We start from the raw sequence: 16208 nt of genomic DNA, 5'->3' as shown, positions 1-16208 counted from the left end.
TCAAATGCGACATTGATTCAGTGTAAAAATAAAATTTACAATAACAAATAATATTTATTGTGATGTTCTTTGCAACTTTAAAACTACTAATATGTTTTAAAAACTTCCTCATACATAAACAAGCATATACATATGTATATGAACTTTAGTCGTCATTCAAAGTGTATAATTATGTATTGTTGCGAGTAATCGGCATTTACTATTTATTCATAACGCGTACTACCGTTGTAATTTAATTATCGCTTCAAGGCGTTTGTAAGTATAATAATACACGTATATACATACATATGTATATGTATATTAATTATTATATTTAAAAATAACTATGAGTTGATAGCAAGCGAAGCACTTTGAATTTTAGATGTACTCGAATAGGATCACTGGTTAATGGCCCGGAGCATATATACTCGCACACATACATATATATACATATATTATATATACATATGTACATTATACATGTTATTGCAAGTAGTACTAGAAAATTCATTAGAGATTAGATTTTTCTGAGTGCATGAAAACTTTCTCAGACTTTTGTTTGTAGAATCCATTTCAATAGTGAAAGTTTCCAGCACTCAAATGAGGAGAGTATCTTCGTTAGAAAAACTACGCTTCACCTAAAAAACTTATCGCCTACAATTCGACCGTGTCTGAAAATATCTGCACACCTATATTAGAGTCGGGGTCTAAACCATATTTTCGGAGAACTTTTCAATTACAAATGAAGCCTTGATGATACTATCCTAAGCCCTATATTGTTTGGAACCCCAAAAAGAAATCAAATGTTTCAAAAGCTTTTATCATCCTTTACATCTGTTATTCAAAAACGTCTTTCTGTAAAATTTTCTTACGAAACGGTCGATACCACTTTCAAATTGAATCAAGCCAAATCTCTCTCTATCTCTTATTTGGTGTGGAACTTAATTGAACTTGAACCACACCAACTTTATGAACTTTTCCTTTCTAGTTTTTGCCTTCATCCTCATTAAGAGTACACCATTGACCCAGATCGTTTGTATGTAACACGGAATATTTTACACCCAATAATCCTCAAGAGGTTATATACATATATCTACTTGTGAACTTCAAAAAATCGATTCTTTTTATATACGCACAACAGCGATCGAAGCATAAGATTTTTGTTAATAATTTCGATTTTTAAGCCACTCTGAACTGTAAATTTTTTTGCAGAAAACGACCCCCATTTCCATTGGCCTCGCGGAATTTTTCCTTCTGGATCTCTTTCATTCAGCATACTAATGATAATAAGGTTCGGGGTCACATCAACAAATGATTTAGCGGGTGTCACACTCTTTGTCTTCGACCTTTGGGTTGACATCTTAGCCTCTTCTGTTTAATTCTGTCTCTTAGCAGTTGTTGTTGTCGTAGCGACCGAATTCTGCCGAGTTGACAGTCCTTGGCCAAATAAAAATCCGGGTCTGTTCCGATTACGTAGGACCGACTGTCGTTGGAACGGGCCTCTTGGCAGTCATTGCAGTCGGTTGAAGCTTAAAATTGGGTTGAAGCGCTTTCATGCAATCAATGAAATCCTTCTTTGTAAGCTCCTGCTTGGTTGGTGGTTGCAGCTGTACCCTACTGAGCAGGAAGGCGGCACGACACTTCTCCGTACACCTGAGACATCGACCTTTAAAATAGGTAATTCTTTGGCAGATGCACTACTGGCAACTACACTGTTGGCATCTTCTCCTCTCCCTCCCTTCTTTGTAGCCATACTTGGCTACCGCGTTTGGTTCCGAGTACCTGGAGCTAGGCTTAGCTTCAGCTCCAGGGTTCATGCCAACCTTGCACTAAGAACAAGCTTAGCTCCTGTTTTTATACCGTCTTTTGTGCTATCGCTTGACAAGTCGATAAGTAATTGATAAGACTTCTTATTTGAATGCAGTGCTATTGAGGAGCGACGAACATCCAACTAAAAATGCATACCTTAGCTAAATACCTCCCAACGACAAAAGGGACGAACGACCGAAAAGGAAAGTTGTTTTTTTCGAAACTGAATAACTCTAGAATAATTCTCCAACCTTCTTCAACACTGTCTGGAGTGTGTTGCTCCTTTCTATCCCAAAATATCGACCAGGTACAGCTATCAGTTGAATGTCATTCCGAAAATATCACTTCCGTGGTGTGCGATTTTTTCCGATTTTTATCTTACGATGTAGATCAACAGTTCGTGAGTAAATGTGCAAATGTCAAACGCAAAATTAAGGTTTCAGAACCTCTGGAATTTGAGTGCTGCTACGATGGGGTTTACTTTGAAGTGTATGGAATGCTAAGGCATGCATATTAAACACTTTGCGGATATTTATTAATACATTTTAATGCATTTAAAAATATACTTTAATTAAAAAACAGTGCCGTTACTTACATACTTACGTACTCTCATTAGCATTTTCGCTCTCGGCTTGCTCTCTCTCCACTCAACCGTGCAGAAGAGAAACAGAAACCAAAAAATTTAAACATTTCCTTTTACTACGTATGCACTCAGTTATCAGTGCATATATGTATATAGTATATATAAATAATACATATTTAATACAAATTTACTCGCGAATTTTGTTTTGTCTCCGCACCGATGATTATTTGGCAATACGCGCATTTCCATGGGTGTGTCAACGCTGATTTTCTAATTATAGAAATCGAATGCAAATGCACAGCAACAAATTACGCGCACTCGCACACTCACACGCGCATATGTACATATTTACGTATGAATATGTATGTATGTATATATTAAAAAATAGCATTTGCATAACCAACCATAAAAAATGTGCACAACAACAACAGTGCTAGAGGAAGTCAACAACAATGAACAGCGATGATGAGTAAATATGCAACAACAAATTTGTTTGTTGCTTTCGATATCGCACGAACTCTTGAGAATTGCTAGGGCTTTTGAGGCGTGCTGAGTTTTCGGATGACTAACGGTCTAATTCGGGGAATTTTTACAATACTGTCAAACCAAATTTGTTAATGCTGGTTTTCGTTCCAAACGCAGCCTCGTGTCACCTTAGTATTTTGCACCATATTATATAAATAAGTAGGGATTACGTGACAGCCGCGGTGAATACCAGAAATCGAGCCTACGACTAATCCATATACAAAACGCACACAAAGAGTTAGCTTTGTCATGCAATCCACTGCGCAGGCTCAAACATAGATATGAGCGCATGCGAAAATGCGCAAACGCTCCGGCCGATAGGCGATAAACAAAGCAGCTGCGCTACGTTGGACGCGGGCGAAAGGAAACCGTGATTAAGTTCTGGGAATCCATATAAATTGATTACATATGCAAATACAAAAGTGTTATGTGCAAACAAAAGGTATTTACATATGTGCGGCAGAATGGATGTGTGTGTATACATATATGTACATACATACATACATATATTCATATATTATTTTAGGTGCGAAAAGCTGCAAATTATGATTATTGATTCACAGTAAAGCTCATCAGTGTTCTATGGGCTTGTGGGTAATTGCATAGGTATGCATACACACACAATTACATATATTTTCTAAATTAATGCGAAAATACCCCTCATGGATGTATACCATATGTACATACTTATGTCAATATTATTGTTGTCTAAAATCAATTAGTTAAGTTATGAGCGCATTTACCAGGAAATATAAACAGTGAAATAACTTGAGTGAGAGCCTAAGGGGCACACCTAGTGTCAAATTCCAAAAAAAAAATTTTTTGCATATCTTGTTAGTCTATACATTAAAAAAGTAACATACTAAAAAATTAAAAGAAAATTTGAAAAAAATTTTCTGGTTACAACCAGCGTTGGGAATTTTTTAATTCAAACATTTTGGAACAAAAATTAGATTTTCGCTTTTTATTTAAGAAAAAAATTAAATTTTAAACATGTTAACCTTATATTTAAATTAAAATTGTTTTTTCACTTTAATCAATATTATTTTTCAATTCGATATTTGTGTTGAATTCTTTTTCGATCAGATATTTGGAATTAAAATTTTTAAAATTAGTTTTAATTGAGATTTTCGGGATTTATAAATAAAAATAATAATTTAAACGTAAATTCAACTTTTTTAATGAAATGTTTGAAACCCTGGTGACAGCCTTCTAAACTTAAATGAAAACTGTAATCATCTATGGAAAAATCGTCTAATTTCTTAGCAAAATTCAGTAAACAGTATTTCCAACAAAATCTGTCATAGCGTTATATTAATTGTTTTTTTTTTTTCTTTTTTTTTGATTTTTTTTAACAATGCACTTAGCCCAGTATGCAAATGGCATAGTAGATCCCCAATGAAGAGTCTTGAACTTAGCAATATGGAAATAAGTTGTAATTGTCCGCTCATCGAAAGCTCAATGATTAACTAGCAAGCTACTTTGCATTTGGCAAATATTGAAATGTCATACAAATAATTTGTCAATATGAAATTACACACTAAAAAGTTCGAGAACAAATGGAAGCAGAAAGTTCAGCAATTAAAATAAACGTACATACCTACTATATCACCTTCATCTCTGTAACAAATGATTTTTATGTACTCATACGTGCGTATCTCTCCTACGGGGACACATTTACAACAAAAACAACAAGCATGTGTAAAGTTAGTAGCACACAATCAGCAGATTTTATTGTTCCACGCAAATCAAATGATCCGTGTGCATTTGGCGTAGCCATGTGGGGTGCAACGGCACAAAGCAAGGCCTGCCTCCTTTCAAAAAGCCTATCTGCCTGATAAGAACTGATAGATTTACTGTTTATAGATGGCATGTCATGAATGAGATGACGAAAATAAATATGTAAATGCTCATACGTTAGGATGGTAATAAATACAAAACATAGCGAATAAAGTTAAAACGCCAGCTTATTCTACCAAATTATATAACCACCTCATACAAGTGATACATATTTAGGTAAGAATTTGTTGAGCAAAACTGCTGAATTGACAGCTTTTCATTCAAAACAAAAATATTTACATCATCCTGAGTTTCAACGTACTTCTAACCACCCTAATGAAAGCCTTCAAAGTATTTTAGTAAACAAATTAATAGATTGTCAATTTCATATATTCATATATAAAAATACCAGTCACTGTTATCACTTCCCTTGAACAGCCGCGCCTCTCTTGATTGTAAGTTTTCTCATAAAATAAATATTTTTATGTGCTGATTATAAGCAATTTCTTGAGTTTACATATGTAAGTGCGGGATACGTCAATTAACACCATAATTCAATTCATAATCTCTCATATTTTTTATTTATAACAACATATTTTTTATACAAACAAACAGTTTTTTTATCACTTTTGTACCGGATTTATTTAAAAGCTCTGTGCAATATTAAAAACTGAAGATATGTAAATCTACAAACAACAAAGCAAAAAGTTGACTTTTATTCAATTTAGTAGGCTTAAAAGAGAAACCCTAGAAATACGAGAAATCTTTGGTTTTGAAATGAAATAGATTTGACATTTAATAAAAAAACACGAAATTTGAGTAAGGTTTACAAAAAAAAATCCATAATTAAAAACATTTACATTTTCTAAAAATGCACAGAACAAAGTTTTTCATATCTATTGGCACTGCTACTACAGCGGCGACTCTATTGCATTGTACGAACCTATTATCTATATAATGCTCTATTCAACTTTGACTCGAGTACACGTAAGTAGATATTTTTGTAATTTTACTTAACTATTAAAATAAACACATTTAACTTAGCTAATACACAAATTAATTTGAATAATTTGCTAAATATGCTATGTTACAAGTTGCTACTAAATTCTATTTGTTTCAAGGTAATCGTCACTGTCTTCCTCTTCCACCACGCTATAAGCAGATTTGCCGCTATTTTTGCCAGCTGGTTTCTCTAAATGCGTATCGAAGAACTCATCGACGGTGTCTGTATTCCATTTGGTTATGGATAACGTCTCCTGCACATTACCGCGAGCGTCTAGTAATTTGACAGTCGGATCAAGGCCACGCATGTATTTAATTTGTAAATTCGAATATTTCGCCGGTCTACCACTCTTTATGAATGCTTCAATTTGTGGATAAGCACGAAATTTGCATGTGCATACTTCGAGTATGGCTTTCGGCCAACGCCGTTGTGCAGCCGGCTGTTTATCAGGCGTACAACACTCCTTGCAATGTGGTCTTTAAGAAAAAGTAGACAAGTTCAATGACTTAAAACCTATAAGGAAAAATATACTTACTTTATCGAATCCAAACCGAAATCATTTAATTTTTCACAGGATGAACACATTAGTTGGGCTTTGTTAAAGCCAAGTTCTCGGCAGTCCTGTGCTGTGAACTCAGCAAATATGCTGCACTGAAATGTTTCTTATTATTGAAATATATATTTGTTGCAAATAAACAATACTTACAACATATAAAGCCAGTAACAATGCAATATACTTTAACATTTCTATAATTTTGGTAAGTATTTAACCGAGTAAATATAAAAGACACGTACAATTTGTTATTAAATTATGGCAGCAGAATAATGTTTATTAAACACAGCTTTCATTTGACAGTACTTACGCAAATATCACAGGGCGCCGAATTATTGAAATCAGCAAGACCTTATATTTCAATTAAATATTTTTTGGTAGATTACTCAGTATTCGCATCTTATTAATGCACTTATGAAGATATATTTTATACTTTAAAGCATTTTTTCGGAATTTATATTTTTAAGAAAAATTTAGCTTTTAAATAACAAAACCCATTATTATGCCCAACAATTCACAAACGGTTTGTCGATACTGCAGTGCAATTAATTTCCTTCGTAAATTCTGAGTAATTCGGAAATGACAGTTGGGAGATGTATGGGACGAACCTTTTAGGTTTGCTTATTTTGCAATTCAAATATGCTTAATATAAGTGCATATTTACTACATACATACATAGAAATAAAACTTGTTGGACTTACCCTAATAAAAATGTTAATAGTAATCTGTGCCTCGGTGGTTTAATATATGAATATACGTACGTTAATTGGCAAACTGCATAGAGAGCCATATACCTAAGTAAATTATGCACATATATTAAATTATTTTACTGCGCGTAAAAGCCGATTCACAATCCAATACACTTAAGATATAATCAAACTTATTATGTAACATTCAAATATATATAATATTCAACTAATCACAAAAAATTGTCAAATGCGTAATAGCAGAAACAGCGAATTCCGCTCCTCCCTTCCTTTGGGTGAAATTATTTATTACGTAGGGAATTTAAATCCGTTTACTTTCTACATAGAATTCAGAACGCATAAAAATATTTATTTCATATTAATCTATTATTTATTTTAATGAATGCTATTCAAGTTAATAAAAGTACTAAAACTAAAGAGTATCAATACTGTAAATATTAAAATATTGATAGTATGAGTTATTTAGCCACCTTGTTTAAATAACGGACCTACATAGCTGTTCGCGCTTAATGAGAATAGGAGTAAACATATACATATACATACATATATATTTCCAGGGATATTTTACTTAATAAAGCATCAATGCGACAAGCTTTCAATTTTTGTAACGCCAACAGCTCGGAACCTGATGCAGCGGAAGTGAAAATTAAGTGTAATAATTGTTAAATATCTGTTTTATTTATAATCGTGTATAAACAAAATGTGTTATTGGTTTTAAAGTGTAAAAACAAAACTGTTAACAACTAAAGTGTAAATTAAGAAAGAATTTGAAAAATTATATTATAATTTCCAAATTTAGCGAGCAAGGTGAGTTTGTGCCGGTTTATGACTACAAAAGATAAATAAAATATTTATTAATTTGCAATTATATTCAAATATGTGCATATCTTGTATATTACTTTGAAAACAGCTCTGCAACAGGTACAGGATGTTTAATTGTGACAGTCTCTTTGCTAGCAGGAGTTTCATAAGCGATGACCTCAGTTGGCAAAACGTCGGCTAGCTGTTCCATGAGTGGTTCATTTACATGCTCTATAGCAGATGTAATGTTTTGTACCTCAGCAGGTTTGCTTTGCTCTAAAACTGGTGTAGTGTGTTCCTCTAGCTCTTCTTTGTTAATCGTGGTGTGTGAAGCTTGTGCTGGGATATGTGGATCTTGCTGATGATCTATGGGCAGATTTTGAGATTGGATCACTGGTTTTTTTTCCTTAGAGTCTGCATGGCTTTCATTACTTTCACTACTTTCTTTTGACTCACTATCCTCCTCACTACTATTTTTCTGTTTTTTCTCTGTCTTGTCACCGCTCTTTGGTGATTCCTCAGGATGGTGATATTTTGGCACTAATGGAACTGGTATATCACGTTTTACTGGTGTTGCTACATCTGCGCTCTCTGATTCGTGAGCTTCAGTGTGGTCACCAACTTCTGATACAACTGGATCTTCAGAATTTGTTTCATGTTGAACCTCTTCTTCAGTTGATTTATTTTTTTCATCAATATAAAGAAGTGGTGCCACTGGTACTGTAGATGCTCCAATTAGATGGGGATCTACTTGACGACGTTGTCGAGATTTGGGTAAATCGCGAGCAGGCGCTGGGCCAGGATGGGTCTTGCGGGATGGTACAGGTGTAGGCTCAGATACTTTTGAAGACTTTCTGGTTTCTTTATTTTGCCTCTTTTCTCGCTTTTGACGATGGTGAGTCGAATCAGCCTCCAGACTGTGCTCGCTTGACTCTTGTGAATGTTTATTTTCGTTTTGTCTGACAGGTAGCGCAGTTGGCGCAAAACGTATTATATGATCATAAGGGTTGTCCTCAGCTTCACGTTTATGTTTCACAATCTCTTTCGGGTCGGTGATCTTGGTGATCTTTTCAGCAGGCTTAGGATCACTGGGTACATCCGGATTAATAGGACTAGGACGCTCTAGCGGTAAATCGTGGCCTTTAACTACCATAGAAGTTAGTTGTGATGTAGGAGCCGCAACGCAGCAAGCCACCAAACTAGCCAATATTATCTTCAAGAAAATATAATTAGCCTGGTGTTATATAATATAAGTATTTACTCACAATCTGTCGCATCGTTTTATATTTGCTGCATGAACCTTTGAAATATGAACCAACACTACTCTTGTAACCATTATATTTATGGCTTTTATACATAAACACACAGTTAATATGGAAAATTGAAAATGAGAAAAATAAATAAAAGAAGATTGAAGTGAGAAAATGTTTGTGCACTGTCGGCTAAATGTTTACAGGAATTGTTAACTTTTCGATAATTTGTGCTAATTAAAGCGAATGTGAATCACAAAACAGAGCAGTTATCAATTTAAGCTATATTTTGGAAAGTAATGCGAATCCTCACCACATCACAGATAGTCATATTAGCGACTCAATGCAAACATTTTTATTTTGACCTATTTTTAATGAAAAATGTACAGATAACCCGTCCGCCCGGTTTTGTATGGATTGTTCGGTCCATAAATAAAAAATTAGCAAGCCGCTCAACTTATTTATCTTCATCTCTAATTTGTAAGTGTGTACTATTTATGTATTTACGAATTTGCTTCATTTTAACAATCGGTTATGCAATGAATCACCAATTAGTGTGTAATTGATAAAAAATTATTCCAAATGGTTCGACGTTTACGATTGTGACGCTGAGAAAACAATAAAATCGATAAGGAACAAGATGTCACTGTTTACATTTTAAAACCACAAATAAATGTAAAATAAAGAAATTTAATAAATATAATTACTCGGAAGCGCTGAAAAGGAATGTTTTTAACGGACAGTAAATATAAATTGAAACTCTAAATTCTCATAAAATACGTCTATAATAATAATAATAATAATAATAATAATAATAATATAAAAGACATACATTAATAATGAATTCATTGACCTTTAATATTGTTAAAATATTTTCCACTGATAAATATATAAAATATGTTCTTATGTATGTGGACTTGAAAGCAACTAGTGCATGTACAATTTTCTGAGTTCTTAAATAATCCGTGGCATAACTTTACACTTGTTACACATTGACACTATATATAAAATAACAAATTAAATATTTTATATTGCAACTTTTAAAGTGTTTTGAATAATGATTATACTATCTAGTACATATAGAGGCCTCCATTTAACCACATTGTCCAATTGACTAAAACTTTATGTATTTAACATTTAATAACTTAGATTTAAGCCACTACTAGCTAGCTTCATATTCTTGTGCCTCTTCACTAAAACTAATTTGGTTGTTATCAAAGTGTGCACTTGTTTGAAATACTTGTACCGGTTGAAATTCTCCATCTTTTAAATTACTTTGAGGCTGCTCCGGTGTCTCAGAAGAAATACTCGATGACTTGGCTTTGGCCAGGAGTGGTTTAATAAGTAAACCCTTTAAACTATAATCTGTAACATTCAACTCAAGCTCCGCAACATCGAGTGACTTTTCCACCTCATTGACGTTAGTGTTTACCTTATCTACAAACTGTTCCAATTTATCTATGCGTTCGCGTAGTTTCTGAAAACCATCGCTAAAAGCAAGTATGCCACTGACGTGATTCTCCAAAATGCTGTTATTTTCGGCACGCACCTGTGAATAAACTTAATAATTTTTATATTCATTATTACATTCAATTTAATTTACTTACGCTAGAAAGTAGGGTTTCGAATTCGTCCAGTCGTGCTAGCATATCCTCAATACTCATACAAATTGGATTAATCTGTGGGATTTTGAGATATAAATTTACGATGAAGCATTATGCACGATATTTTGGCTCACCTCTCGTTCCAAATTAATGCTTTGCAAAATTTTTGCATAGCCCTCCGCAGCCTGTTCAACCATAATTTCCTTTTTAGTTGTCAACAAATATTTTTATCTTATCAGCAAGGCGAAGTGAAAACCAAACAGCTGTTTCACAGCGGATGTGTTTCTTTAGCACACACGGCAGATTGCAATATTCTATCCACTAAACATATCTAAACGTGAATGTTTGTTTGACATTAAATTTCTCATCGATTTGACTTGTTTGACGGCTGTGTATATTTTAAGCGAAAAAAATATATTTTCATAAACTGATTTGTGCCAAGTAAATTTGAAGAGTTAAATTGTTCTAAAGATAATGAGTAATTACCGAGGAATTGGCGGTGGAGGCTTTCCATATAAAGTGAACCAGAACCGCAATGTTGGAGCATCTATGAATGCAGTACCTCCACCTTCATCGCTTAATAATCGTGGACCTCAGAGAGGGGGTGGGGGAGTGCGCGGCGTCGCTGGAACCACTGGAGCTACTAAGTACGGTTATACATCACTGGATTCGATAAGCCAGTTCACAGCTTCTCAAAATCTCATTGGTAAACGCAAAGCACATACAGAAGATGAATATTTTGATGATGATGAGGAGCAGACCCCAGAACAAGCCTATATTCCTGCACCAGGCTCACCCGGCTATGTGAATAAAAACAAGGCAGAAAGTGATTCCGATGAAGATCCTCTTGATCAGTTTATGGCTGGCATAGAACAGCAAGTACAGAAGGAAAAAGTACGAAAGGAACATGCAGTAATTTCTCCAGTCGAAGAAATTCCCGGACCAAAAAATGCAAAGGGCGTGCGCGGAGATATAGATGACGAAGACGACGAAGAAAGTTATTATCGGTATATGGAAGAAAATCCTAATGCAGGTCTTCGCGATGATGGTTCTGATATCGAAATAGAATATGACGAAGATGGCAATCCAATAGCGCCACCCAAAAAGAAAGACATTGATCCTTTACCACCTATATACCACTCTGAAATTGAATATGAGTCATTTGAAAAGAATTTCTACACGCAACATGAAGAAATTTCCAAGCTGTCAGAAGAGCAGGTCCGAGAGCTGCGGAAAACGTTGGGCGTCAAAGTGACTGGGCCAGAACCACCAAAACCAGTGTCCTCGTTTGCGCATTTTGGTTTCGATGAAAGCCTAATGAAATCAATTCGCCGAGCAGAATATACCCAACCGACGCCCATACAAGCGCAGGCAGTGCCTACAGCCCTAGCAGGGCGCGACATTATAGGCATTGCAAAAACCGGTTCTGGAAAGACGGCAGCTTTTGTTTGGCCTATGCTTGTGCACATAATGGATCAGCGTGAGCTGCGCACAGGTGATGGTCCCATTGGTCTCATTCTAGCACCCACGCGTGAATTATCGCTTCAAATATACAATGAAGCTAAAAAGTTCGGAAAAGTCTACAATATTAATGTGGTATGTTGTTATGGTGGTGGCTCGAAATGGGAGCAAAGTAAAGCACTTGAGCAGGGCGCCGAGATTGTTGTGGCTACGCCTGGTCGAATGATCGATATGGTAAAAATGAAAGCGACAAATTTGCGCAGGGTAACATTTCTAGTGCTAGATGAGGCAGATCGCATGTTCCACATGGGCTTTGAGCCACAGGTTTGCAACAAAGTTGGAAAAAGTAAGGTCTAAATTTTATTTGCACATCCTTTTTTATTCTAGGTTCGGTCCATCTGCAATCACGTGCGTCCTGATCGTCAAACTTTGCTATTCTCGGCCACATTCAAAAAACGTATCGAACGTTTGGCACGCGATGTACTCACCGATCCCGTGCGCATCGTGCAAGGCGACCTCAATGAAGCCAACCAAGACATTACGCAGTATGTGTATGTGTTCCCCAATCCACTGCAGAAGTGGAACTGGCTGCTCTGTCATTTGGTTAAGTTCCTATCGGAAGGCAGTGTATTGGTGTTTGTCACCAAAAAAGCTGACGCCGAGACTGTGGCCAATAACCTCATGGTAAAAGAATACAACTGTTTGCTCCTGCATGGTGATCTAGATCAAGCCGATCGTAACAAAGTCATAACACAATTTAAGAAAAAGGAATGCGACATACTAGTTGCCACTGATGTGGCTGCACGTGGCTTGGATATACCACATATACGCAACGTTATTAATTATGATATCGCACGCGACATCGACACACATACGCACCGCATTGGTCGTACCGGCCGTGCGGGTGAAAAAGGTACTGCCTACACCTTGGTCACCGACAAAGACAAAGAGTTCGCCGGTCATCTGGTGCGCAATCTAGAAGGTGCCGATCAACAAGTACCTGACGACTTAATGGAATTGGCCATGAAAAGCTCGTGGTTCCGCAGTTCGCGCTTCAAACAGGGCAAGGGCAAGAAAATTGCCATTGGTGGCACCGGTTTAGGCTATCGTGAACGCAGTAGCGGCACCAGCAGCATAAAATCGAACTCAGCAAATGAGTCCTCCTCGTTCGCATCCATAAATAAGTCAATATCGGCTGCGGGTCCAGCAACCGATCGGTACGCGGCCATGCGCGAGGCATACAAAGCACAATACATGTCGCAATTTCGGGCTTCCACTGATCGCACATGGGAAAAGACTGTGCCTGAGGCGGGCGTTTTCGCAGCACCGGCGCCTGTGTTGCCCTCAATGCAGCCAACGTCCTCAACGTCGAGTGGCAACTCAACAGCGTCTAATGCTGGTGATGACAGTGGAAAACCACGCAAGAAGAAGAGTCGTTGGAACTAAAACTGGTGCGAAAGCGATGAAGCACCAATTGCATATAAATATTCGTACTTGGCATAAAGACATTGATTGAAGAGTTGGCGTCCGCTGGTATTACATTTAAATCATTTTGCACATTCACATTTTTGCAAAGTAAAGCTAAATACATTCAAATAAAAAATGATTCACTATAAAATAGCTGTTATTGGTTGCGTAAAGTTGCAGCACCCTACTCTTTTGGTCTTCTATGTATTTATTCTCTATTGGCATAATAATAATTATGTGTACGCAGCAAGCTGTAAACAGTCAATCCTGACACTAAAGAATAAATGTGAACTACTCATCGGATGTGCATAAGAGTGTGTGTATATTCTATAGGTTTATTTATATAAATGCCGTTAAATGCTTACCACGTTTGATTTCGGCTTAAGTGCATTTATAAGCAACCACTTTCTACCTACCTTACGCTGTAATGCCAATAAAGTTTGGAGAAAAGAAAAATACATACGTTCATAACTTTTTTCCGTAATTCTTTTATTTTCATCTCATGTCATTCTTAATATATCGACTCGCATTCTGCGCAATAATCAACACGCTGCCACTGACCATATGCTCGCTTACGCTAAATTTAATTTATTTAAATATTTTTTGGTTTTTTAATATGTACACAAATATGTTTTAAATACTTATTCGTTTATTTTTTGTTTTGTTTTTCTCATTACTTCCTTGTTATTTTTTAACATAAATTTTGTAAATCGGCATATTGCTCGAAATCTCTGTGCATTTTTATTTATAATAAAAATCACATTTTGCGCATTTTTGTTACTTAATTCTTATTTAAATAATTTGAATTGTATTTTTTTCTCTTTTTCATTTTTATTGTAATTTGCTTCTATAAACAAACATACATATATATAATGGATCCTTTTCACCGAGCAAATAATAAACCTTGTGCTAAGATTGTGGCAAGCAGATTTTAGCATAATTATATATTACTAAAATTACTTGATTTATTTTGCATTATTTTATTTTTTAATTAATTTTTTTCTTAACTTTTTTATTTTATTTAATTTCATTTTATTTTTGTCTTATTTTTTTGCTATGCTTATTACATTTTTTGAGTTTTTCAGTTTTGTTTTACATTGAAACCACTACTAAATTTTCATTAAATATTTGTGTGTTTTATGTGTTTAAAATTTCTTAAACGTTCATGAAATTATAATTTTTTGTTGAAATTATTTCTTATGCATTTTTATCATTTTTTTTTTTCTGTTTTTAATAATTTGTATGTGAACTTTTAACAGATTATTTTTTTATGTATTTTTGTAATTCTGTTGAGTTTTTTTTATTGATTTTGTATTTTAAATATATTCAAACATTATATAATTTTATATATTTAATTTATTATTACTTTTATGCTCCGCTCACAATCACTAGTTTTTTTTCATTTTGAGGGAAAAGTTAAGATTCATTTAACTAGAGAAGAGTAATTATGTATGCTTTCTCATTATTATTATTTTTTAATTAAATTTATTTTACCATATTTTTTTTTGTTATTTTGCTGTGAAATCTTTCGTTTTTGTGAATGTTCAAGTAAAACCAAATTATTTACAAGAAATATTTTTTTTCTTAAACAACTGGATGACAAAAATATTATTATTTTTACCATTTGCCGCCCGCTAAACAATCGGAAAATTAGTAATAATTAAAAAAATAACTAATAAAGGGGATATTTTTTGTTTACTAAATTCGGGTTTTCATTCATAAAGTTCACGTATTCGTTTTTAATAATATGAAAATACATATTTCGCTTTTACCAAAACTTTTTTTTATTAATTATGTAAGTTTTCGCATATAAAGAAGAAATTTGTCAGATTTTCAATTAAAAATATAAATGAAAAATTAAATATTGAATAAAAATGAAATTTGCAGGCAAATTTAATAATTGTATGTTTATACAGTAAAATTCGAAATTTTCTGAAAATTATACAGCGGGACTACTAAAAAATAATCAGTGTTGTTGTTATAAGCATACGAATTATGCCAGACCAACATACAACAACCACAACGCGGCTTTTTAGTGTTTTTGCTGTGCTGCTTCGGACATTTTTATTGTGGTTTCATCTAAAATAATTTGTTTTTATTTGTTTTGCTTGGCTTGTAAGCAAAAATTTAAGAATATTTCAAAAGTGCGCGCAATAACTCGTATAAAATCCGCCTGTCAAGTGTTTCTGTTCCGATTTGTTGTTAAAACATAAGTGCAAATGAAAAGAAAAATCACAATTTGTTGTTGTTTTTAATACTTTTTTATTTTTGTGTACTTTGTATCAATTTCAATTCACTTTTTTTTTTTAAATATATTTATATGCCATCATTTTTTCACGCAAAATTATTTATGTATGTATTTACAATATTTATGTTTTCATCAAATACCGCTGTATGTATGTATGTATAGCTACATGCACATAATATGTATTTAAATACTTTAAGCATATTATTTAAGTTTTATTAGATAGTTTTACTTTGTCACTACGATTTTAAGGTTAAATATATATATACATATATGTATATGTATGTATATATATTTCTTACTGCTTATATTTTTTACACACATACATTTGTGTAACTTATCAATTAGAATAAGATTTTCTGCTGCTTAATGTCTAGCACAAATTTAAATTCAATATTCTTTTGCATACTTTTTGTTGTTGTAGGGATTTTATGATTTTTAA

At 34.1% G+C, this 16208-nt stretch overlaps 4 protein-coding genes across 5 annotated transcripts; 1 reads left to right on the top strand and 3 right to left on the bottom strand.

Moving 5' to 3' along the window:
- Nucleotides 1-5536: 5536 nt before the first annotated feature.
- On the bottom strand, nt 5537-6502 carry LOC120778827 (selenoprotein F). Of its 2 annotated transcripts, none has more exons than XM_040110837.1 (3): nt 6385-6502; nt 6214-6329; nt 5537-6154 (listed from the first exon to the last, which is right to left on the bottom strand). In XM_040110837.1, exons 1-3 carry the CDS (start codon nt 6421-6423, stop codon nt 5776-5778), a joined length of 534 nt encoding a protein of 177 aa, XP_039966771.1. In that variant the 5' UTR covers nt 6424-6502; the 3' UTR covers nt 5537-5775. The 2 variants fall into 2 exon arrangements, with proteins under 2 accessions (XP_039966771.1, XP_039966772.1); XM_040110838.1 differs by having other exon boundaries at nt 6214-6340; nt 6385-6451.
- Nucleotides 6503-7594: 1092 nt separating this feature from the next.
- LOC120776906 lies at nt 7595-9320 on the bottom strand. Its single transcript, XM_040107977.1, has 4 exons — nt 9303-9320; nt 9005-9181; nt 7838-8952; nt 7595-7767 (listed from the first exon to the last, which is right to left on the bottom strand). Exons 1-4 carry the CDS (start codon nt 9318-9320, stop codon nt 7734-7736), a joined length of 1344 nt encoding a protein of 447 aa, XP_039963911.1. The 3' UTR covers nt 7595-7733.
- A 502-nt stretch (nt 9321-9822) lies between these two features.
- Nucleotides 9823-10790, bottom strand: LOC120778548 (biogenesis of lysosome-related organelles complex 1 subunit 4). Its single transcript, XM_040110397.1, has 3 exons — nt 10728-10790; nt 10597-10668; nt 9823-10538 (listed from the first exon to the last, which is right to left on the bottom strand). Exons 1-3 carry the CDS (start codon nt 10788-10790, stop codon nt 10152-10154), a joined length of 522 nt encoding a protein of 173 aa, XP_039966331.1. The 3' UTR covers nt 9823-10151.
- A 170-nt stretch (nt 10791-10960) lies between these two features.
- LOC120777712 (ATP-dependent RNA helicase DDX42) lies at nt 10961-14466 on the top strand. Its single transcript, XM_040109190.1, has 2 exons — nt 10961-12378; nt 12442-14466. The coding sequence occupies exons 1-2, from the start codon at nt 11068-11070 to the stop codon at nt 13498-13500; spliced, it is 2370 nt and encodes a 789-aa protein (XP_039965124.1). The 5' UTR covers nt 10961-11067; the 3' UTR covers nt 13501-14466.
- Nucleotides 14467-16208: the final 1742 nt, after the last annotated feature.

Source organism: Bactrocera tryoni, chromosome 5, assembly GCF_016617805.1.
Source record: "Bactrocera tryoni isolate S06 chromosome 5, CSIRO_BtryS06_freeze2, whole genome shotgun sequence".
NCBI lineage: Eukaryota > Metazoa > Arthropoda > Insecta > Diptera > Tephritidae > Bactrocera > Bactrocera tryoni.
Note: the sequence above shows the minus strand (reverse complement) of the source record. Positions and strands in the feature narration are given on the sequence as shown.